At 38.7% G+C, this 24180-nt stretch overlaps 2 protein-coding genes across 5 annotated transcripts in view; both read right to left on the reverse strand.

The window, feature by feature from the left end:
* LOC146635167 (uncharacterized) overlaps positions 1–24180 on the reverse strand; it is a 53646-nt gene that overhangs the window by 9613 nt on the left and 19853 nt on the right. The window lies entirely within an intron of this gene.
* On the reverse strand, positions 1491–18413 carry LOC146635168 (butyrophilin subfamily 2 member A2-like). Of its 4 annotated transcripts, none has more exons than XM_085346088.1 (3): positions 18275–18413; positions 9180–9515; positions 1491–1690 (listed from the first exon to the last, which is right to left on the reverse strand). In XM_085346088.1, exons 1-3 carry the CDS (start codon positions 18411–18413, stop codon positions 1491–1493), a joined length of 675 nt encoding a protein of 224 aa, XP_085202214.1. The 4 variants fall into 4 exon arrangements, with proteins under 4 accessions (XP_085202214.1, XP_085202230.1, XP_085202237.1 ...); XM_085346104.1 differs by lacking the exon at positions 18275–18413 and adding an exon at positions 10740–10800; XM_085346111.1 differs by lacking the exon at positions 18275–18413 and adding an exon at positions 10175–10244 and having other exon boundaries at positions 1491–1645.

Below are 24180 nucleotides of genomic sequence, written 5' to 3' on the forward strand. Positions count from 1 at the left end.
TTCATCGGATTTGAGGTGTTACCTCCTTTGACAGTATCACAGTATCAGCTTAAAGCACTTGTTGCAGGCTGCTGAGTTTGCATATTTTGCTGTGAAGTACAGCCAGACTTTTGACCGCTTCGCCTTGGGCATTTTGAATCTGTAGCTCTGTTCTAAAAGAACGTACGTACCTGGCCCCGCCTACTATCCTCGGAAAGGCAGGAGGTTGGACCAGACCTGCTCAGTGGTTTGTTTGCACTGAATCTAGATCAGCTCTGAAAACTTCAGATGCAAAAAAAAAAAACAACCTTCCAGAAAACAAATGAATCAAGACTGAGTAAAAAATGTATTCAGTAATAATGTTTGTAAAACTTTATTAGCACTTAACTAGCATATTTATCATAGAACGTGAGCAGCTGTTTACAAGAGCCTCTAACCAAAAACACGCACAGGCTGGCTGGTCATTATGAAGAATTTAAGTTTAAAACACTTCGACTTACAAACAGCTGCTGAGCCTGCCAGCTAAAACAAACATACACACTGGACTTTATTCACTAATGTGTGAAGAAATGTTTTTACTCTGCTCAAAAAATAAGTTCACATGTGAAATTACAGCCAGATTTATGAGGTGTCTGCGTGTTAGTGAATTAGAATCATTGCAAATCACCAGGTTTGTCCAGTCTGCACAGTGACATTCCCACAATTTTCAGGCTGAAGTGGAAAAGCAGTGATGTTGCTGTGAGAGAGAAGTCTGCACCTCTGAGGTAAAAAACCAAAAAACCAAACAAAAAGTGCCTCAGGAGGAAGCCAGAAAAGGCACAGAACACAAAATGTTTCCACAGGAGTGTTTGTGTTAGTCCTTGTTGGAAAATTACTCCCCCACATAACTCATTCACCCAGTGAAACAGTGGGAAGGCACCAATGCAGCACCCACGAGGCAGGGTGTAGAGGCGGTACCTTGCTCAGGGTACCTCAGTGTAGCTGAGGTTTAGTTGAGTCGAACCCCCGACCTTGTGATCATGGGGCAACCACTCTACCTACTGAGCTATCCCTCCCCCCCGACTGATATCTTTACTTCATCTTCTGAGACATTCACAGTAAGAAGGAAACAGCTGGAGAACAAACCGAACCTGATCTGCAAATGTCAGATTTGTGTAAAACATCCATACACACAGTTTGTAAATGAGGCCCAGTGATTCTGTCATTAGTCATTATTCTAATGTTAACACTAAGTTTAAATTCTGTAAATGTATTTTTCTCCTTGTCAACAAATCCCATAAAAACTGTGAAGATGAACAAACACTGTATTTCAGAGTCTCTGACAGACAGCACAGAGACACACTGACACAGTCTGAACAGGTTTGATGATAATCAGAGAAATTTATCATCAAACCAATTCTTGACGTGTTTGATGTCTGTCTGCTGGATGATCAGATCATCTGTCTGTACCTGAATGTTCACTGACAACACTGAGAGTCTGAACAGCAGCAGGAGAAAAACTCTGAGACATTTCAAACAGGCTGAAGTTCAACAGCAGGCTGGAATGAATCCTGACTCTGCCGTTGTTTATGTTTTTGGTAGATCCAAAACCCAACAACAGCAGCAACAAGAAGCACAGCAGAGACAGGCAGAGCAACTTTCAGTCCAACAGATCCAGCCTCCTTCCCTCCATCCTCCTTCCCTCCATCCTCTGTGTGTCCTCCTGTCTGACCTGCAGGTGAGAAACAGGTGTGAGGTGTCAGCTGTCAGGTAGGTGATGAGTGAAGAACAGAACAGAATCCATTTCCTCTTCAAACTGCTGTCAGACTTTGGCTGTATCCCAATTCAGGTTCTGCAGCCTTAACGGTCCTCAAGGGACGTGTACTCAAAGACCGCTAAGGCCGGAATTGAGAGGCTTGTGAGATTGTAAAATGGGACGGTCTAGCCTCCGTCGCGCTGCCCAGGTTGCCTAGCAACCATGATACTAACAGCTGGAAATATATACAGCTTTGTTTGACAGAAATGAAGGAGAACATATTTTGCTCATTTGTTTCTACAAGAGCTTTGTGTGATTTGATAAGTATCTGAGGCTGAGACCACAGGACAGTAAAACATGATTTTTGGGCTTCATTTCTGTGCTGAACAGTCATTTAAGATTAGCTAGTAAATAACAATTAGCTCATGTTGTTCATGAGACTAAAGTCATCTCACCTTGGTAACGTAAATATAATATGGCCAATATTATAGTTATTATATTAATCATTATTAGTTATTACAGCAGTGAGTTTGAACTCTGTGTCAAATACTGAGCTTCAGTAAAGATTCAAGTTGCAGTTGTTTATATGTCTTATCACCTTAAATCTTCACTCAAAGACAAGTATCTGTGACAGTGTATATATAGGTGTATCATATATAAGAGACAAATATTGTTCATTTAATATGTTGGCATTACTAAATTTGGCTCAATATGTGTAAAAAAAAAATGTACGAGCTGTGATAACTGTTTCTGATAGAATGAAGAGTAGACTGATATATGAAATATTCCTTTATTGGGTGAGAAAATCAGACCATGTCATAACTGCTTTAAGTCATACAGAATAGATATCAGAGCCTTAAACAGGCTGGCTTCTGCTAAATGGGTCAAACTGGGCAGAAAGTCTACAAACACATAATATCCTTATAGAATATGATGTAACACTATAGATCAACTTACCTCAGAATATATAAAGCATATAAACAATTACAGCAATATGATGCAACAAACACAGCAGTGCTACTGATCCAAAATACTCAAAGCTTCATAGAACTGAAACAAACATTTATTTTTAGGTCCATTCTGCTGCTGATACATACTTTAGGTTTCTGAATATTAAACTTGTTGCTGCCTTTCATAGTGTGTAACTTGAAGGCCCTGAGTACTTTCTCCCACACTGGAAACACTGGAATGATAAAATTATTTGAACATTACCTAATAAGACTGATTCAGGACAGACAATTAGTTATTTTAAACTTTTCTAGCAGTCCTTCACAAACAGGGAACAGTCTGTCTATTCTCTCCATCTGTCAGCTGCTGCTGGCTCTTCCTCCTCCTCTTCCTCACACACTGCTGAGTTTGTCCTGGTGGATCATCAGGGGTGCAAAGCCTCACAGATGATGTGCAGCAGAGGGTCCCTCAGTCTGTCCTCACTCTGGACACTTGCAGTCGTCACACATGGAAATCAAATGTGTGATAAGCTGCAGGATTCAAACACAAGTGTGACTTATAAACACATGTTCATACTTTTATTACACAATCAGAGAGAAAGAAACAGAGAGAGAGTGCAGGACAGACAGACAGGTGACAGTCTCAGGTGTATACACTGCTACAAAACAGCACAAAAGAAGGAGGATTTAGTGTTTGTGTTATTACGAGTGCTAAACAAGAAGAGTTCCCAGATGGTACAGCGGACACATGTGTGACTCCTGTGATTAAAGCATCTTTCTTTCAGCTGAACGAGTGAACCGTCAGCTCGTTCAAACACACGTTAAAGTCCGTTTGGCTCGACACCACCGAACAGAGGCAGCAATATAACATAGCTCACATTAACAGTGCAGTGGATCCTGCTTGTGCCGTGATATTCAGGACTGCAAACCGAGCAGCATCACTGACTTTCAGCTTGTTGTGTTTGTGGATATATGACTGACTTTAATTATCCATAAAATCATCACATTCTCTGTCAGATTAAGGTCGACTATTGAACGGCGTATATTTTATTGTATATTTTAAAATAAAGGCTTTAATGGCACGGTTCTGGGTCAGTGTTGACCCAGCATTTTGAGTTTCTTATATTTTGGTCTATTTTTTTGCATTATGGATTATTTTCTGATGTTCTAGTGCTTTGTTTATTATTATCATTATAGATCTGTTTCTGTTATTCTTGGTGAGGGATCAGTTCTTAGGTTTTGGGTTCTCATGTGTATTGCAGTTTCTGTTCAGTGTCTAGTCTGTCTCTGTCATGTCTGCATCCTTGTTTAGTGGTTTCTTGTTTCCTGTCTTATTGTGAAAGTCTTTGTCTTATGTTAGTGAAAAAAAAAAAAAGCTAACCCAGGAGTTGAAGAGGAGTTGGAGGAGATTAGGAAATCGCTTAATTTCATGTCTGATGAACTGAGCAAAGTGGCTAAACAACAAGGTATGCTACATGACCTAATGGATGAAATAAAACAACTAAAAAACCTCATAAAGGACAAGGACAAGAAAATAGACGACTTGGAACGGCGAATCGAGGACCTTGAACAATACACAAGAATGGATGATTTAGTCATAAGTGGTCTGGAGACGCAACACCGAACCTACGCCAGAGTAACAGCTGGCGGAGGTAAAGACGGTGAAGATGCCCCGGTAGAGGAGCTGCAAACGCTTGAACAGCAAGTGATAAAATTCCTTCAAACGAAGAATGTAAGTATTCAGAGCCATCATATTGCAGCATGCCACACGCTTCCCAGAAAAGACAGTAAAACAAAGCCAGCAATCATTCTTCGGTTTGTGAGTCGCAAAACAAAGATTGAGTTACTGAAACAGGGTAAGAAGCTAAAAGGGACTGGTGTGTATTTAAATGAACATTTAACGAAAAAGACTGCTGAAATTGCAAGACAGGCACGCAGCCTGAGAAAACAAAATAAGATACAAGCGACATGGACGAGGAACTGCAAAGTCATGATGAGACTAAATGGCAATCCCGAAGAAGCGAAAGTTGTGATGATAAGAGAACTCAAAGACTTAGAGCAATATAAATAATCAGGAATCTGCTATGGAATCTATTGGAAAAGTGACGATTGGATAATGAACAATGGGTATGGAAAGTGTTTCTGGCCTTATGGCTCAAAAACAATGGAAACAAAAACAACAAAAACACATAAATGACAAGTTTGGACACAGATTATAGGTTTCCATTCGGAGATATTGAAGAGGAAGACTTTGATTATGAAAAGGACTGTCAAGGTGGTTATTTTGCCACACACGCTGAGAAAACGAACTTCAAAATGTTTAACTATGCAGAGCACAACATGAATGACCCTGAAAGTAACATTGACCCAGATACCCACTTCTACAATAACACCAATAATACTTGTGAGTACTATACAGATGACCAATTCAATGTGAATATTAAAATGGCAAATGCATTGTCGGTCATACATTTCAATAGTAGAAGCCTGTATAAAAATTTTTCTAAAATTACAGAATGTTTAAGTAAGTTAAAAAAGTTTAATATAATTGCAATATCAGAAACATGGCTCGATAATGAGAAAGTTAGTGAAATGGGACTGGAAGGATACGAATTATTTACAATGAACAGGGTGAATAAAAAAGGAGGCGGTGTTGCTCTATATGTAGATAAAGTTTTGAAATGTAGTCTGATTGAATGCATGTCAAGCACCATAGATAACATATTGGAATGTGTCACTATTGAAATTCATGTTGAAAAAGCTAACAATATAATTATAAGTTGCATCTATAGGACACCAGGTTCATGCCTTGAGATATTCAATGAAAAACTTGCTGCTATGTTTAGCAACCTAAATGATAAAAAAGTGCAAATAATTTGTGGTGATTTTAATATAGATTTGCTAAACCCAAATGGACATCAGAAAACAACAGATTTCATAAATACAATGTATAGTAACTCCCTTTTCCCTGTAATTATAAAACCAAGTAGAATAACAATTGATACAGCTACATTGATAGATAATATATTCACAAATAAAATTGACCATGAAATAGTAGGTGGACTTCTTATAATTGATATAAGTGATCATCTTCCTGTTTTTGCAATTTTTCAAAATTATTTTGGGATTAAAACTAAACAAAAGAATCAAATATTTGATATGATACGACATAGAACAACAAGAGCCATTACTGCCCTCCAGGTGGACTTAAAGGAACACAATAGGAATGAGGTTTTTGCAAATGAAGATTCAAATAGTGCATATGATGCATCCCTATCAACTGTAATTTCACTATATGAAAAACATTGTCCTTTAATGAAAATCACTAGAAAGCATCACAGATCAAATAAGCCATGGATCACAAAGGGGATAGAAGATGCATGTAAAAAGAAAAATAATCTATATAAGAGATTCATAAAACAGAGGACAAAAGATGCTGAAATAAAGTACAAGTTATATAAAAATAGATTAGTAAATATTATAAGAACAAGTAAGAAAGAATATTACCACAAATTATTGGAGCAAAGTAGAAGTAACACACAAGAAACATGGAGGATATTAAACAGTATAATCAAAAAGGGCTCAAAAAATAAGAATTATCCAGATTATTTTAAAAAAGATAAAGATATTGTGCTTGATAAAACTAAAGACATTGCAAATGAATTTAATGATTTCTTTGTAAATGATGGCTTTAATTTAGCAAAAGAAATTCCAGAGTCAAGAAATAATAACGACCTAAATAAACATATTACTCAGAATGTGTCCTCCATGTTTATTGGTGCTACAACTCATAGAGAAATAATTAACATTGTGAAGACATTTAAAAATAAAAAGTCCACTGACTGTTTTGGTATTGACATGATATTAGTTAAAAGTATTATAGAATATATAGTGCAACCTTTCGCATACATTTGTAATCTGTCCTTTCAAACTGGTGTGTTTCCCTCACAAATGAAAATAGCAAAAGTTATTCCAATCCATAAAAACGGAGAGAGATGTCAGTTTACCAATTATAGGCCAATATCACTACTCCCACAGTTCTCAAAAATTTTAGAAAAGTTATTTGTTAATAGACTTGATAAATATATTGAGAAGCATAATCTCCTAAGTGATAACCAATATGGCTTTAGAGTGAAAAGGTCCACTTCAATGGCAGTGATGGAACTTGTTGAAGGGATATCTAATGCAATAGATATTAAGGAATATACTGTTGGTGTTTTTATAGACTTAAAAAAGGCGTTCGATACAATTGTTCATTCTATATTAATGAATAAACTAGAGAGATATGGCATAAGAGGGATAGCATACAAGTGGATGAAAAGTTACCTGGATGAAAGATATCAATATGTCGAATTCAATAATGTAAAATCTAAGCAGTTGAAGGTAACTTGTGGTGTTCCTCAGGGCTCTGTGCTGGGCCCTAAATTATTTATATTATATATAAATGACATATGTAGTGTTTCCAAACTGTTAAAATGTGTATTGTTTGCTGATGATACCACTCTGTACTGCTCAGGTAAAAACTTAGAACAGCTTCTGACTACAGCGGAAAAGGAGTTAAATATATTAGAAAACTGGTTTGATGTAAATAAGTTATCATTAAATATAAAGAAAACAAAATTGATTATTTTTGGCACTAGACAAATGAAAAATGTATCTAAAATCAGGGTTAATGGAATTGAAATTGAAAGAGTGTACGAAAATAAATTTCTTGGAGTGATAATTGATGATAAGCTGAGTTGGAAGTCTCATATAAACCACGTGAAAACAAAAATGTCAAAAACCATTGCTATTCTCTATAAAACAAAGCATGTCCTGAACAAAAAAACATTATACACACTTTATTGTACTCTGTTGCTTCCATATATGACTTACTGTCTGGAGATATGGGGTAATGCATATAAAACGAACACTCTTCATATTTTCAAGTTACAAAAAAAAGCTATAAGAATTATAAACCAATCAAACTATATAGAACCAACTAACATTTTGTTTATTAATCTGAATACCCTGAAATTTTATGATTTAGTTGAATATAAAATGGCACAGATAATGTATAAAGCACAAAATAACTTGCTTTGCCTCAGTACTCAGAAGCTGTTCAAAGTCAGAGAGAGTCAATATGACTTAAGGGGAACAGATTTCTTTAAAAAAAACAAGATAAGGACAAATATGAAGCAGAGATGTGTTTCTGTTAGAGGAGTTAACCTGTGGAATAGTTATGACAGTGATTTAAAAAGGTGTAGTTCATTTTCCTTGTTTAAAAACATGTTTAAAAATAGAGTATTAGAAAAATATATAAATCAAGAATGAAAAGAGCAAAAAGGAGAAAAAAAAACAACCTCTTGATTCTTTTGCTTTGATGTAGTTACTTATCTAAGGTGGAAAGTTTTTTTTTTGTTTGTTTGTTTGTTTTTTTGTTTGTTTGTTTGGTTTTTGCTTTGTTTTATTATTTTCTTCAAGCCCTGTGTACAGGAGCTGCATACAAAAAGATATTTTGTGAAAAGGGTTGGCGTAATAAGCAAATGCTTCAGCCAATACCTTTTGATTAGCCTTGTCTCATGCTTTCTTGCTTTATGGTAGATTTTTGTTCTGTTTTCACTGTTTGTTTGTTTTGTTTTTTTCACTGTTTTCACTGAGATTTGAATTTGAATGCTAATCAATAAAATCAAAATCAAAATCAAATCAAGTGTGTGCAGCTTAGCTCCCCCGTCTCGTTAGCCCTGATCTCCCCCAGCTGTGTCTCCCTTCTGTTACCCATTCCCTGATTACCACCCTGTGTATATTAGCCCTGTGTTGTCCTCAACCCAGTGTCGCGTCGTACCCTCAGATTATGCCTGTGTGTTCCTGTTCTCTGGTTTCAGTGGTCACTTCATGTTTTGTTTTCGTACCAGCAAAAAAGCTGAGGTTTTTGAGTTTCACGTTAGTGTCTGAGTCCTGCGTTTGGATCCTCCTCTCCGCCTGCCCGCACACAGAGCCCTGACATTTAAAACCAAGCTGACACTTAAAGTACAAACATCGCTAATGTCACATAATTTTGCCGACATGTGGCCAACAGTAATGTTTTAATGTTCTTCATTATTAAACATTCGCACATAAATAAGTGACATAATATTCAGTACTTACTTTTGAAAGTTTACTCTTCGGCCGCTCCGCTTCCACCATTTTTTTTCGGCAAAATTATCCACACCACTGCCGCGCTATGAAGTCTGGGAAATGTTGGGCCACGAAGTCTACACCGCTACATCCTTAAAATTCAGGGAAATGAAGGACGCATTTGAGGCTGCATTTCGAGCAGCATTCGTCGCGTCGGTGTGATGTAATCGGCCTTATAATGTGGCCTTTAAGGCTGCAGACCCTGAATTGGGATACAGACATTATCTACTGCACTCTGATCACATGACTCAGACCAGCTGCTTTCTACAAAGTCTCATCAACAACATCTTTAGAAACAAACATCAACAACCAGGAAGCAGCTTCACCTCTGATCACACACACACTCAACTCTACTCACTCACCTGGAGGATCAACAACACTGAGGCAGATGATGCTGATGAGCTTCATAGCTTGTCTGACTCCCTCAACAATACAACATCTGTAAATTCCTGTATCATTAATCGTCACATCCTTCAGAATCAAAGACACGTCTCCATCCTTCATCTGTCTGTCCTGCAGATCCACCCGGTTCTTAAAAGATGGATGCTGGTTGTCTGAGTGAAAGTGACCATCACGGTACAAAAGCACATATTCATCTCCCAGGTCAGCTCTACTCCACTCTACAACTATGTTGTTGTTTGGAGCTCGACATGTCAGAGTGGCGTCCTGTCCAGAATCAGCTGTGATTTTTTTCTGGCCTGAAAGAAGAAACAATACAGAACAGAGAAGTTAAAGGTCAAAGTAAAACTGTTTACTTTTACAGCAGCCAATCAAAAACACACGCACGATATTCACTGTTAATGTTTATAAAAGTAAAGTATATTAAAAACTTAGCAGAGATAACTATAAAAAATTATTATTTTAATGGTGCTGAGCATCTGTTGAGCAAAACCTGGGATTCAGAAAACAGAACACAAAAATATAGGAAGTGCTGTTTGGACTGTACCAAGGTGTAACATTGTGTAATATGCCTTAAAATGTAGCCAATGCCACTCAGGGGCAGATCTACAGAGGTGGCATGGAGTGGCATGTGCCACCCAGGTTCAGCTTATTTTAATAAACAACACTGTCACATACAAAACCAGCACATGCACATGCCACCTCTGTAGATCTGTCCCTGGCAGTATACTGACTCCTGAAACTACGACACATCACACCGACACACACATTACACTTCTTTGTCTGTGTGAGATCTGAAAAACACTGACATGTTAGGTGCACACAGATTCCACCCAGCCTTGTGTCTCCTTCACACAAACAGAAAAACTGAATTAATATGAAAATAATCCTTTGAGAAATATTATTATTGATTTAACCAGAGTCATACTCTGTTAGTTTTATAACAGTTAAACTTCACCTGCAGAGACGAACACGAAGAGGCCGACAAACAGCAAAGTGGAGCAGAGCGACGCCGTTACAGCAGACATTTCCGTGTTCTTGTTTCTGCTGATCTGACTCTTAGTTTGTTCTAAATGTCTGAGTCTGTTGGTATTTTCACTGAATAACTGAACCTGAGTTTAAACCTGACTACATCAGATTACATTTAAAGTTTAAATAAAACTAAAATTGCTGGTTTAAACTCTTCCATGTCTCTTGAAAACGTCGCATTAGAGTGACGTTTGGTAGGTTGGACTGAGGATGAGCAGAAATAAGTGCGTCGTAACAAACGAGGCAAAGTGTCAAAGTTTTAGTGCTCAGTTCTTGAACGATCTCCACAGAACAAAATCAGAACCTCTCATATGTCGGTCATCATGTATGAACAGTTTGTGTTACAGTCGTTGAAGCTGAAGTACATTTTGTTTCTGATGGCAGTTTGATTCTCGTTTTATCGAGAATACTGAATCAGTATTAAAATAGGTCTCAGTGAAATATTTTTACTATGCAGCCCATACTTTATGTTTTATGCCAAAGTTAAATCTCACCTGCTGAAACAAACACGACAAACAGCAAAGCGGAGCAGAGCGACGCAGTTACAGCAGACATTTCCGTGTTCTTGTTTCTGCTGATCTGACTCTTAGTTTGTTCTAAATGTCTGAGTCTGTTGGTATTTTCACTGAATAACTGAACCTGAGTTTAAATCTGACGACACAAGATTAAACTTAAGGTTTAAGCTAAAGCTGCTGGTTTAAACTCTTCCGTGTCTCTTGAGGACATTTGAAGTTAGAGACGCCACTCTTCAAATTCAACTTCTCAAAAGGAAATTACATCAAACGACATTTGAAAATTGAAAAAGCAAAAGAATTTTGTGGCAACGATTTCAAGGTTCAAGCTTTACAGGGTCGCATCAACTAAAAAGGAAATTACATTTTAAATGAAGTCTCACTCTTTTTTTTTTTTTTTTTTTTTTTTAAAAACAGTTTTCTGTTAAAACATTTTTGTGGGTGGATGTTAACTGAAATGTAACCATGACAACTGAAACGTTTTACCTAAAAGACTGAAAATGATTTTAGAAAAACACAGCAAACACTTACTGTTGTTGTATGGAGATCTGTTAAATCCTCAAACTCTCTTCTGATAATCAGGATGATGATGTACATACAGATGATACATGATAGCCATACAAAGATTTTTATAGCAGGTTGGTATGATCCATCTGCTCTTTCTGTAGGTCAAAAGGATAAACTCCCCAAAAGTTGATTCTGTTCATCTCGACGTTGAGGTTTCAGTATTCAACATTTCATCACTCACCCAAGTGACTTCTTCAGGCCACTGAAGGCTTTAGGGGATTTCCTTAGCTGGATGATTGACCATGTGTCAAGACACTTTGATAAACCTACTTAATGTTTATTCAACATGAGCAGTTTTAAAAAAGTAAACAATACATTTTAAAAAATTAAGAAATGTAACAACTTCATATGCGTGAACTGAACCTGTATGACAAAAGCTGAACTAACTGACTAATTTCACTTTAACATCCTTTTTATACAAACCCATCAGAGCAGAACCATACATCTGTTTTCAGTGAGGGACAAGAAGCAGCAGAAACAGACACAGAGAAAACACGAAAAAGATCAGTAGCAGCAAATAGTCTCCAGGGAGCATGCAGCTGCTGCAGCACTTCCAGTAAATCACATGACTGTACTCACCTAAAGGCTGAAAGCTCATTTGAAACATTTAAACATTTTCTGAAGGATCTCTGAAACATTCAAACACTCCTCTGATCATCAGGTTTTAAAAACAGACACACCTTAGATCTGTGTGACATTAGTGCTGATATCAACCACATTCCTGATTGCTCCGGCTGTAGACTCAGATATTTGACAAGCAAATATTTGACAGTTGTTGTTTCAAAGACACAGGTAGATGTGTAGAGACGACCTCACACTCCACTCTGTCTGTGTGTGAATGTAGATTTGATCCCAACGCTGTTTATTAAACCACTCTTAAAGCTCTGCTGGTCAGGTCTCTTGGCTGAAGAAGAAGAATTATAAATAAATAATGTAAGAAAACGCACACACAATATTTACTGACTGCAGCTGCTGAATAAAAGGAAAGTGAGATGTATGTCATGAACTGTGATACTAAGAAACTACTTTTGGATTTTTAAAGTGGTTACATTGCTCTTATTTGTAGAGCAGCTGCCATGCTGTAATCTTAAGGATAAAGGACACTCTTTCGAGGATGCCAATGTTCACATTTTGGACAGAGAGGACAGATGGTTTGAAAGAGGAGTGAAAGAAGCCATCTATGTCCACTGTGAGCGACCATCTTTGAACAGAGGCGGGGGTTTACGACACCAACTCTCTGCCATCTATAATCCAGTTTTGAGATCCCTTCCCAGATGCCTTAACGCCCACTCACATCCTGGGCCATCTGACCTCAGGAATTCGCATGATAAGGTGCGGCCAGGTTTCACAATGAACTCACCCGAAACTCTGGCTGATTGGGACCCACGCCCATTTTCACACCTTGGCTCAGGCGATTAAAGGATCATCAGGGGGTCCTTTTGTTCCTCTGTGGGGGGATACTCCCACTAGGTTTATATCTGGGACTCTCCACCACTTGACCTTAGAACTGAAGAAGCTTCTCGGATGAGAGGTGAAACGTCTTCAAGCAAGTTAAAGAAGTCCAGACGCTTTTCTTTGCAAGCTCCTTTGACTACGATGACCTGGATGACTGAGAACCTTCACAGACCCATTTGGTGCTCTGCTTTTACCTTATTGTAAATTTTCTCTTAATATTCAGAGCTCTGAAGCTGTTTGTTTATTCTGGGTTTCAAAGCATCAAGCGGTTGGTTGATGGACTTGATAGTTTCGTGTATGGCGTTGCAGTTCATCACAGTGTCTCCCTGTTCCTGGTGAATTTTGTGAGACTGGATGGTTTGTTTGTTAAACTCCACCAGTTTGACAATGGCTAACACTGAGCAGTGCTGATTTTCTAACATTGGAATATTTCTAACATTTTGAGTTATTTTCCTGATATTGGACTTTTTGACCAGCAGGACTCAGAAAGTTCGGGTGAACAACTCTCTTTCCGGTCTCCGTTCCACCTTTACTGGCTCCCGCCAGGGCTGTGTGCTCTCCCCCCTGCTCTTCATCCTCTACACCGATGACTGCAGATCCACACAGGCCAACTTTCACCTGGTTAAATATGCTGACGACACAGTTCTCCTGTCACTGCCGTCAGGCCCCTCAGAACATCACGGGCCCGCTCTGCAGGAGTTTGTAGAGTGGTGTGACAGCTCCAAACTTGAACTGAATGTGAGCAAAACTAACGAGATGGTGGTGACCTTCTCCAGTAGGCAGAGGGATCTGGCTGCTTCAGTCACCACCACCACCATCCACGGGAAGCCAGTGGAGGTAGTTGAGGAGTACAAATACATGGGAACCATCTTTGACAACCTCCTGAAATTCTCTGCCAACACAGAGGAGATTCTCAGTCAGTTTCACTGACTAAACCTCACTGAGCAATTTTTGGTGATAAAAAGATGAGCTGAAAACTCTACAATAATACAACAGAAACCACAACAATCTCACAACACTCAGTTGAAGTGGAAAGGAACAACTGCCTTTTAAAAGGAAGAAACCTCGTTCAGAACCAGGCTCAAAGAGGGATGGCATTCAGTTGTGACCAGTTGGGGGAGAGAGAATGTTTTCTGAACATAAATTGTTAGCATGGAGCTTTGTGGTGTTTTCTGACTGGTTCCTGTAAAAGCTGCTCCTTTGAAGCACCACGGTTTTCTTTTTCTTAGTGTCTTGTTGTTCCATCTCAACTACTAGTTCATTGTGGGGGTTAATTTGCTGCTTTGGGAGCTTTGAGGTCAGGTTCTCTTGGTCGCTTTGCAGAGTTTGGTTTTGATTTGTTAAATCCTTTTTTCTGCCTTCAGTGACTTGAGAAGAGCAGCTGTAACTGCACTATGTCATAACGCAATACACTACAGCGCATAGTGAGAACAGCTCAAAAGATCATTGGATAATCTCTTCCCTTCATCACAGACACCTGTTGTGCCTGCTGCATCTGCAAAGCCACCAGCAATGTGCAGGACCCCATGCACCCATCACACACTCTTCACCATGCTGCCTTATTGCAAGAGGTACCGGAGCATTCAGGCCCTCACTGCCAGACTGTGAAACAGTTTTGCACTTTATATAGTGCTGTGTTGATTGTTAAATGTCATATGTAGCACCATGGTTATAGAGTAACGTTGTCTGCCCTCCCTGTACCACACCACATGGCTGAAATGACAATAAACCTACTCGGTTTGACCTGACTTATAATTTGCCTTAAAAGCTTTTAAACATGTGGCCACTAGAGGGAGATGTTGTACTTTAAAGACTAGCATGGATGCAAGATGCTTGAAAGATCTGTTTAAAAAGGCAACTTGCTGAGCATTCATAACTAATGAGGAGGACAGTTCAAATACAGTGACTGTATTTTATTCATTTTTGGATGAATATTCATGTGTGTTCACAGAGGTCATGGAACTGAGTTTATGGTGTTTGATCAGGCTGTGATACTTCTAATATAACCTGTAGAAAAACGCATTCACGCACAGTCAGGAGTAAAAAGTAGTGTCTGCTTACTGCTTACAGGACTCTGCTGATGAACACACGCTAATGTGACTGAATGTCAGATATGCGTGATCCACAATGTCAACTCATGCATCAAATAACTCACAGTGGTCCATCATCCATCAATACCAACATGACTTGATGTACCATGAGTTCATTGTTCCAGATGCCGAATTTGAGGGAAAGTCTCTCCTGCTTTGTGCACAGTGCTAATGGTGGCTTCATTTCTCTGAGTGCCTTTTACACATACCAGTTTGTGGCATGATCTAGACACTTTAAATATGATTAAGTATGTTGTTTAGCCTGTAAAGACCCACTATAGGCTTATTATTCATACAGGGTTACCTGTGACAAGACTGTTTTTTCATTATTATGTTAGGATCTTTTAAAAAATAAGAAAACAGCAAAGTGAGGGTTTTTTTTTTTAGATAAACAAAATACACCTCGTTTTTATCTTTTAGTGCTGCAGTTTATTGTCTGGATGAAAACAGAATACATGCTGGTTGGGCAGAAAGGCTTAGAAAAAGGATCTCAACACAGCGCACAACATGAACACAACACATAAGCTTTTAAATGTTTTTATAACTGTCTAAATACAGCAAATATATAAGTAATAATAGTTTTGATACCAAGTGAAATGACATATTACGCAATATGTTAAAATAAAAACATATTAATAAAGACTGACAGAGTAACAGATGCAATATTAAGCCTCAGTCATTAATAAAAATTCAATATAAAAGATTAAAAAAGATACATAATATCTGAACAGCTCTTGAAATGAAATAACAAACTGCAGAGTTTAGTTCATGGAAGGATCTCTGCATGAGAATCTGTTTGTGCCGTCCAAACCTCTCACAACAAGTTTGATCTTACAAACAGCTGCTGAAACAAAAATGTTCGCTGGCTTGATAATTACTATTACATTTTATATAAAGTACTCAGAAGCAAAATTACTGAGATTATATAAAACGGATCCATGAAAATACTGAAGACGAACAAACACTGTAGTTCACAGAAAGAACAGAGGCACACTAACACAGTCTGAACAGGTTTGATGATAATCACAGAAATGTGCAGATTTCTGCTCTCTGCTGTGTTTTTGGCAAACGGGTTTTGCCATACTGTGGAAACTTCGGGAGGCGATGGACTGACTCTGGTGGGAGTGGGTTTGATTTCTTTTGAGGGGTTTTTACTGTTTGTTCTTTTAAAGGTGGGTCCAAATGGTGCTTCATTTAACATGTGTCTTTGGATATTTCAGTGTGTTCACATGTGATTTTATGATTTTTGTGTTAGTGTTTTAGTTATCCTCCTGACTACCAGCAATGCAAATTTGTCCTCTGTAGAGCACCTTTCTAAACCTGAATATCTCCCATGCACTGCATACTACAGAATTGCCTCCTTCTGGTATCTACAGAGGACATTTAGGGCTTTCCAATGATACCAAATGTGAAGGGGTGGAGCTTTGGGAACTTTAGTTTTTTCATTAAGGAACATGGCAGCCATCGCTGCAAGCACATTTTATGGGAAGAAGAAAAGTAAGTGCATAAAACTTCTTATTGAGCAATTTTTAGCTATAAATGTTGTTAGCATATTTTAAATAAGTCTCTTAATAACACATTAAAACATAGTATGCTTAATTCTAACTTCATTTTAGTATAGTATTGAAGTGTTTAAAAAAATGTCCTCCGTAGTGGACATTTGTAGTCATTTCTTCCATTTTGTTCTGTTTTTTTAAATGACCAGAAAAGGAGTCCTTTTTAGAAGCAGAAAGAAATTTATTGCAGTTTGATGAGGGAAACCCAGATCTTGAGTTGTCTGATGAAGAAGATCATAGGGAATAAGCCCTTGAAGAAGAAAGAAGGAGGAGCATCAGGGATGGTACTCAGACCTGAACTTGCTGTCATTAAGTGGTTGGACAGTTGTCATGGCATCCTCTGCCTATGGCAATCAACCTCAGGACAGACGCACAAGATGGTTTAAGAAAAACAAAAGGTTTGTCCATGTGCCAAGTCCACTGGCAATTGCTGAGTACACTACCAATATAGGTGACGTGGACCATATTGAATGTTGAGTTTCTACAGGATGGTCTCTCACACTGAGAAATTGACAGTATGTGCAGTTTTCTACTTTTGATCTGGCAATCACCAACTCGTGGCTTCAGTATAGCAGTGACTTGCAGTTTTGGGGGAAGAAACCACTACAGTTCCTTGAGTTCAAACTTCTCCTTGGTGAAGAGTTGAAGCAAATGTTTGCCATCAAAGTTCATTTTTACACATTCGGCCTTCCAATGTCCTCTGCAGTGGACATGTGATATCTAAAAAATGTAAACTTTTTTTTCCCAAAAAATTATTTCAGTCTTCTAATTACTTTACAAACATTGGGGGATTTAAATTTTTTTTTGATTGGACAACATTTTTTTTTCCTGGTAGTCAGGTTATAGTTAGTGATTTCAAAACTGTTAAGATCTGCCGTGGTCATTTGCAATGGATTGAAATGTTTGTTTTAGCTTCTTGGTTTTCTGTCCCTCAGTTACAGCCAGTGCTCGGTGTTCCAAAGTAATGCATCAAAGTAATCACAGTGCCTTTTTCTGTAAATCAGTAATGTAACATGTGACTGTACTAAATTCAGTAATTACATTATTTCGTGTTACTACAAGGGGTCTTTAATCTGCGCTCATGTTGGACAGACAGAAGCAAACACAAAAATTCATGTTATTTTTGTCATGAGAACTTGTGCTACACTCAGCTGATTTCATTTAATCCTCAATTTATCCTCAGGTTTATATTTTTAACTTATAATTTTTAGACAATGAATTCCAGGTCATTTTGCAGAGTAATGCAAAACAGATGACAAATGACTTTCTTCGGTATGAAATCAAGGAAAGATGATGACTACTGTGTAGTATATTACTTTTTTGAGTGGCCCAATGCTGATTACAGGATATTAGCCAAGACTTAGGTTAGGCCTGGTAGGGGAATGAATGGTGAAGTAAATATGTTGCTGCTGTTTGTCTCTGGTTATTCTTATTTGACAGTTGTAATGTTAATTGTGAACATGTTTGATTGATGTTTGGCATCATGCATTTTTGCCAATTGTTTCTTTGTTTCTATTTCTCCAATAACACAAAAAACATCACTGGATCAGTCTGATGTTTCAAACAGCTGCTGATCAACAGCAGGCCTGTGTGAGACATGACTCTGTCTTTTTATGTTTTATGTAGATCAAAAACCAACAACAGCAACAAGAAGCACAGCAGAAACACTCAGAACAACTATCAGTCCAACAGGTCCATCCCCTGGGTGTCCTCCTGTCTGACCTGCAGGTGAGAAACAGGTGTGAAGTGTCAGCTCTACAAAGTCTCATCAACAACATCTTTAGAAACAAACATCAACAACCAGGAAGCAGCTTCACCTCTGATCACACACACACTCAACTCTACTCACCTGGAGGATCAACATGAAGGTAGATGCTGCTGATGAGCTTCAAAGGTTGTTTGACTCCCTGGACGACATGGCACTCATATGTTCCATTATCAGCAGTCGTCACATTCTTCAGAATCAAAGACACGTCTCCATCCTTCATCTGTCCTGCAGATCCACCCGGTTCTTAAAAGATGGATGCTGCTCATCTGGGACAAATTGCTGATCCCGGTACATCAAGACATAATGTCCATTCAGGTCACGTCTGCTCCACTTCCCCACTATGATGGGTTTGTTATTGTTTGCAGCTCGACATGACAGAGTGACGTCCTGTCCAGACTCAGCTGTGATAATCTTCTGGTCTGAGAAGAGAAAACAAAGAGCAGAGAGGCAGGAGTGATTCTAGGTTCAGACTCTTAGAAAAAGAACAATTTCATGGACACAGTCTCTTTAAAAGAGCTGCTGTAACAGGCTGCCGCACATGGGGGGCGCTGGAAGTAATCAAATTAGTGATTCAAATTAGTAATTACACTTTATGATTGCAAAGGTTGTCAATTCTTCACATTTCCTTAAGCCGTATTTGAACTGGGTCCATTACCGTGTTGCCTTCAAAAGCAAGTCATTAAATTGGGTGACCAACTGTAGTGTCTAATAGTGTCTCTGATAATGACAGAAAATAATACTAAAAGGCATTTGTACTGCTACTATTTGTATAGTTATTTTTAATTGGTGCTTGAGCACCTCCAAAAAGAGTCAAAACTCGCCAGAACAGAACGGTTAAAGGTTTCACGTTATGATTGTTCACTTCTACAGCAGCCAATCAGAGTGGAGAGAACCCCAAAAAAGACCACTGAACTCTACAAAAATGGACCACACACACACACACACTCGCGCGCACACACACAGGCAATTGTGTTCAGTATTGTTTAAAAGAAAGAATATGAAATGCTGTGTTACAGATGTCATGTTTCCCAGATGTAATATACAAGAATAAGCAAAGTGGTTATATAATATAAAATCAATGCTAAAGTGATCAAATCATAATCACAAAACAACATTTTTAATCATTAACAAATATTAAATACATTATAAATTGTTACATGATGATTGCTTTAGAACGTAACTGTCATTTCTTATCAGCTGACACGTGACGAGACAAAGACAGACCGAACATGAAAAACGGAGAAAAATGCAAAGCAAACAAGAACCAATAAATGAGAATTTAAGTAACAGAATTCAGGCTCTCAAAACCTAAACATTAGAATCTCAGAATTCCCAAAGAATGAATAACAACAATCCAAACAAGCTTGGATCCAAAGAAGTTACCATAATCATGAAACTTTTATCATAGGTAGCGATCGTGGTAGCTCTACATATGGAAGATGATAGAGGAAATGGAGAAGGGTGAAAATAACTCAAAGATCACTAGCAATCTAAATATGTACAGAATTACCTGCGAGTGCAGCCATCAAGATGGTGGAAAACAACAACGTGGTGCAAAGTGTTGCAGCAGCCATTTCCACGTTCTCTGCTGAACTTTCCTTCACTTGTTTTAAATGTCCGAGGATTTTGGTATTTTCAATAAGTTACAGATAACCCAAGTTTAAACCCAATGAGATTATTTTAATTTTAAAGTTTAAATGCTAGTTTTAATAAAACTCACTGACTAAGAGAGCAGACAGACATCCTAGGAAAAACTGTGATGTGCTGTGATTTGTTGAGACGCTGAGGAGGAGTTGCATATTTACCAGTTGCTTCCGGGACGTAAGTATTTTAAACAGATTTTAAACAGAATCTTTTCTGTTTAAAAGAATATTTTCTGTTTAAAATCTATTAATTGAATGATTTGTAGGACTTTATTCCTTGTTTTAGAGGCTGGACTGTAGGGTAAAAAATAATTACATGGGCAATAAGAAAGGAGGTGACGTATAAAGCAGGTCTGAATGTTTCACAGGTTCTGTTCTTAAATGATGTCCACAGAACAACACAAACATAATCTGACTCATCCATCTAACTGAAGGTTCAAACCTAGTTCAACATATCTACCATGTATGCAGATCAATACCATTTAATGCTTTAAACACAAACAGTGTCACTTTATCCTGGATTCTGTAATGCACAGTGAGACAGTGCAAGGCTGCTGTGATCTCTCTTTTTTGTCCCAGTCAGTAATCTGGCATTTGGCTAATGACTGTAGTATGCAGTGCATTGCAGGGGTCCAGTTTACATGTGAAAAGGCATGCATAACCCTTACCGAAAACATTTTCAGCCTGGTGATTGTTCTAAAGGCTGAAAGACGTCACTGTTGTTCTGCGGGCGTCTCTGAAGCCATCAAGCACCCTTCTGCTCATCAGGAAGGAAAAAATATCCACAAAGAAAAAACAGTGTAAGGTCAGTATGTCTGCTTTTTTAGGTATTAAGAGAAAACTCATATTTTGTTCCAGTCAAGCAAAACAATCAATAAAAAGGTAAAAAGTTCATAAATTCAAAATAAAAAAGTTTCAAATCTACTGGTAAAGTGGTCTTTACCACATTACCATACACCCACAAATGCACCTGTACTTCCCTGTAAACCTGTTTTAATGACATGAAGCTGTGTGACATCACAGTAGGAACCAGTTTTCATGGTTGTTCCACCTGTTTGGCTCTGAGCCCACAAGGTTGACAAATGTTTCAAAGAGAGATTTCATTTGATCCCAAATAAAAGAAGTGAAAACAAAGACCTGACAGAGTGCAGCAGCTGCTGACTGCAAACATTATTAATGCTCTTTTTTTAATTATTGAAGCTCTCAGACACTCGGTAGTGAAAGCATGAACCTGTTTAAAGCAGATTTCAAACAGTGATCACAGGAGTGGGCCGTGGTCTCTGCTGCTGTAGTGTGCCCCAGGGCAGCTGTGGCTACAATGTAGCTTGCCATCGGCAGTGTGTGAATGTGTGAATGACTGAATGTAGTGTGAAGTGCTTTGGGGTCCTTAGGGACTGAGTAAAGCGCTATACAAATGCAGGCCATTTTAAATAACACATTATGATTAAGGCTTTTTTAGAGCAGGGTGTTACTTCTTAGCCAAAAAACTATAACCTCCGTTAAAACTCATCTTTGTATATTCTTTTGGATTAACCTCATTTTGAGACTTCTCGATTTTTCTCCTGACACATGAAACCTAATAAATGTAAAAGGTTGTGGTTCTTTTGAACATGACTGCACATGAATACTTACAAGCACAAACATGCACAAGCAAGACGTTAGATTGACACATAACGGTCAGAGGATCCTGGGATTTCACCCGAGGGACTGAGCTGATTAAACACACAAAAACACACAAGACTGCACTGCAGTCATTTTTATTTCAGGCTAGGCTAAATGTTGTATTTGTGGAACTTTTAAAAAAAATATTCACAGAACTAGCACAATCATTTTGATATCTTATTTTTGTAAATTTCTGTGTGTGTGGTGGAAAACTTTAGAGAGACGTATGGCACAGACACACACATCTTTGCATGACTTGAACAATTGCTCAGCTGCCAGGTTTCTGGATGATTCAGAGTCTCCTGACATGAAGTGACATATTTGACACTGCCCCCAAACACAGACGCACACCAGCATCAAGGCCAAGCGACAGCTCTTATATTTGTGGCAACACATGCACACACACACTGCGATTTTTAGCCTCTCAGCCCAGGATACAGACACTCCTGGATGGCTGCCGCACTCTTTTCCTGCTTGGCTCTTGTCACTGTGGGAAACACACAGTCAATCAATCTGGCTGAGTTCCAGCCCCGCCCTGAGCCTGTCCCTGCAAGCTCACTGTGTCACCGCTTCGCACCGTTTCAACGGACACTAACATGTTGGGACTGGTTAGCATCCCTTTCACCACATGTTACATATAATTCTCTGCTCTGACTTACTCATACTTCTGTATAAGGAGCAGCTTCAGTTCAATTTAAGCTTTGAATGAGGTGAGACAGAATTAAGGTTAAAATGCTGCAGAAACATAAAAGCAACAGAATGATAACACTGAAACGGTAACAAATCAAATCACTAGAAATGGGAGGAACTAAAGAAGTGAAAATGTGTTTTCATTCCCAGTTACATCACTGATATGTTGCCAGTGAACCTGATTATTGTGAAATTTCCTCCAGCCCTTTCTTTTTAGTACCACCTACTTTTCTAGCCTTTTGTTTTCCACTTCCCAACTTTTCGAGACATTTTATAACTGTTAAGTTTAAGCTTTTCTCATCTTAAACATTTGAAATGTTTTCTATGTTCTGTAGTTCATAAAATATGGGCTTTTTAAGTTGGCAGAGAACTGCATCCTGTTTCACATTTACATTTCAGAACAGTTCTGCAGTTTGCACTTTCATGAAAGGACTGTTTTGAATGTGCAGTCTAAATAAAATAAACCTCCACAAAAGGGTTGTTTTCATCTGTTGTGAATTTGGTTAAAGGATAGTAAGGAGACAGAGAGGAAATGAAATAAGAGGAAATAAAGCTAATTATTCCAGTCAGAGGGAAGCTCAATTAAAAACACCAAACACACTGATTCGGTTTGTATTATTGTAGTTTATTTTCAGTTTCAGTGTTTGTGTTTTGAATATTTTTTCTGGAGGTTTAAATATAAAGAGAGTCATTTCAAGGTCTGAGTGTCAGGGCTCTGTGTGCGGGCAGGTGGAAATGTGGATCCAAATGCAGGACTCCGAGACGAAATGTAACTGAAAACCACAACTTTTATTGCTGGCATGAAACAAAAACAGAAACCAAACCATGAAACCAAGCAGGCACACACAGGTAGGATCTGCGGGTACAACGCAACACCAAGCATGGGAAAACACAGGGCTTAAATACACAGGGTAGTAATGAGGGAATGGGCAACAGAAGGGAGACACAGCTGGGGGAGATCAGAACTAACGAGACGGGAGCTAAGCTGCACACACTAACATAAGACAAAGGTCGTGTCCAAATTCATGGGCTGCATCCTCCTGAGGACCCGGCCTTCGCGGTATACTTGGGCCGGGTCCTCAGAAGGTCGGGTAGGCCTGAAGTAAACGGCCATGAAATTGGACGGTCTAGCCTTCTGATTAGCGTCACCGCTGTCTCGGTGGAGTTTAATAAACTCAGCCGTCTGCTCCTTGCTATCTAAAATATAACAGGACACTCGCGTAAATTCTCGACTGTCTCATACTTCTGTTTAATCAATTTTCTGTTTGACGTTTAGTCAGCTGTGTAAAAACCAAGGAGGAACCCACCCGGGGGATTAATAAATTTATTTTATCTAATCTAATCTAATAACTTTAATCTCAGCCAAACCGATTGACTCACGAACAAACAAAACACTGAAAAAAGCCCAACAATAACATTTTTAGGTTGTCTAAGTGACTTATATATTACGTTTAACCTGAGCAGCGAAAGTCCGCGGTGATCTGAAAATGATGTGCCGGGAGTTGTGCCGTTCTCAGCCGCATCAGTAACCCTCGAGCTCCGGCTAGCTGTCGAGCTGGTGGGTAGCAGACGCCTCCGAAAACGTCGAAGCACTTTTGCAAATATGCGATATCTTGATAAACCGAGCAGATATTTGATGTTTACACAACTACTTTCTTGCCTGAAAATATGTTGAAAGTTTATTTTGTGACCCAGAAAGATTAGTATGAGTAATTTTAAAACTTAGTAGCGGCCGCCATTGTTGGAAACTGGAGTTTGGCTGGGCCGCGCTATGAATTCTGGGATATGGTGGGCCACGAAGGACACACCCGACCCATCCTTCAAATTCGGGGAAAAGGAGGACGCATTTGTCGGCTGCATTCGGAGGTGTCTACGAATTTGGACAGCCTTCGGCGCGTCGCTGTGACGTAATCGGTCTACAAATGCGGCCTCAGGAGGATGCAGCCCATGAATTTGGACACAACCAAGGACTTTCACAATAAGACAGGAAAC

Source organism: Diplotaxodon limnothrissa, linkage group LG3 (genome assembly GCF_057381915.1).
Source record: "Diplotaxodon limnothrissa isolate DT_005_m linkage group LG3, D_limnothrissa_male_GT1.1, whole genome shotgun sequence".
Classification (NCBI taxonomy): Eukaryota; Metazoa; Chordata; class Actinopteri; order Cichliformes; family Cichlidae; genus Diplotaxodon; species Diplotaxodon limnothrissa.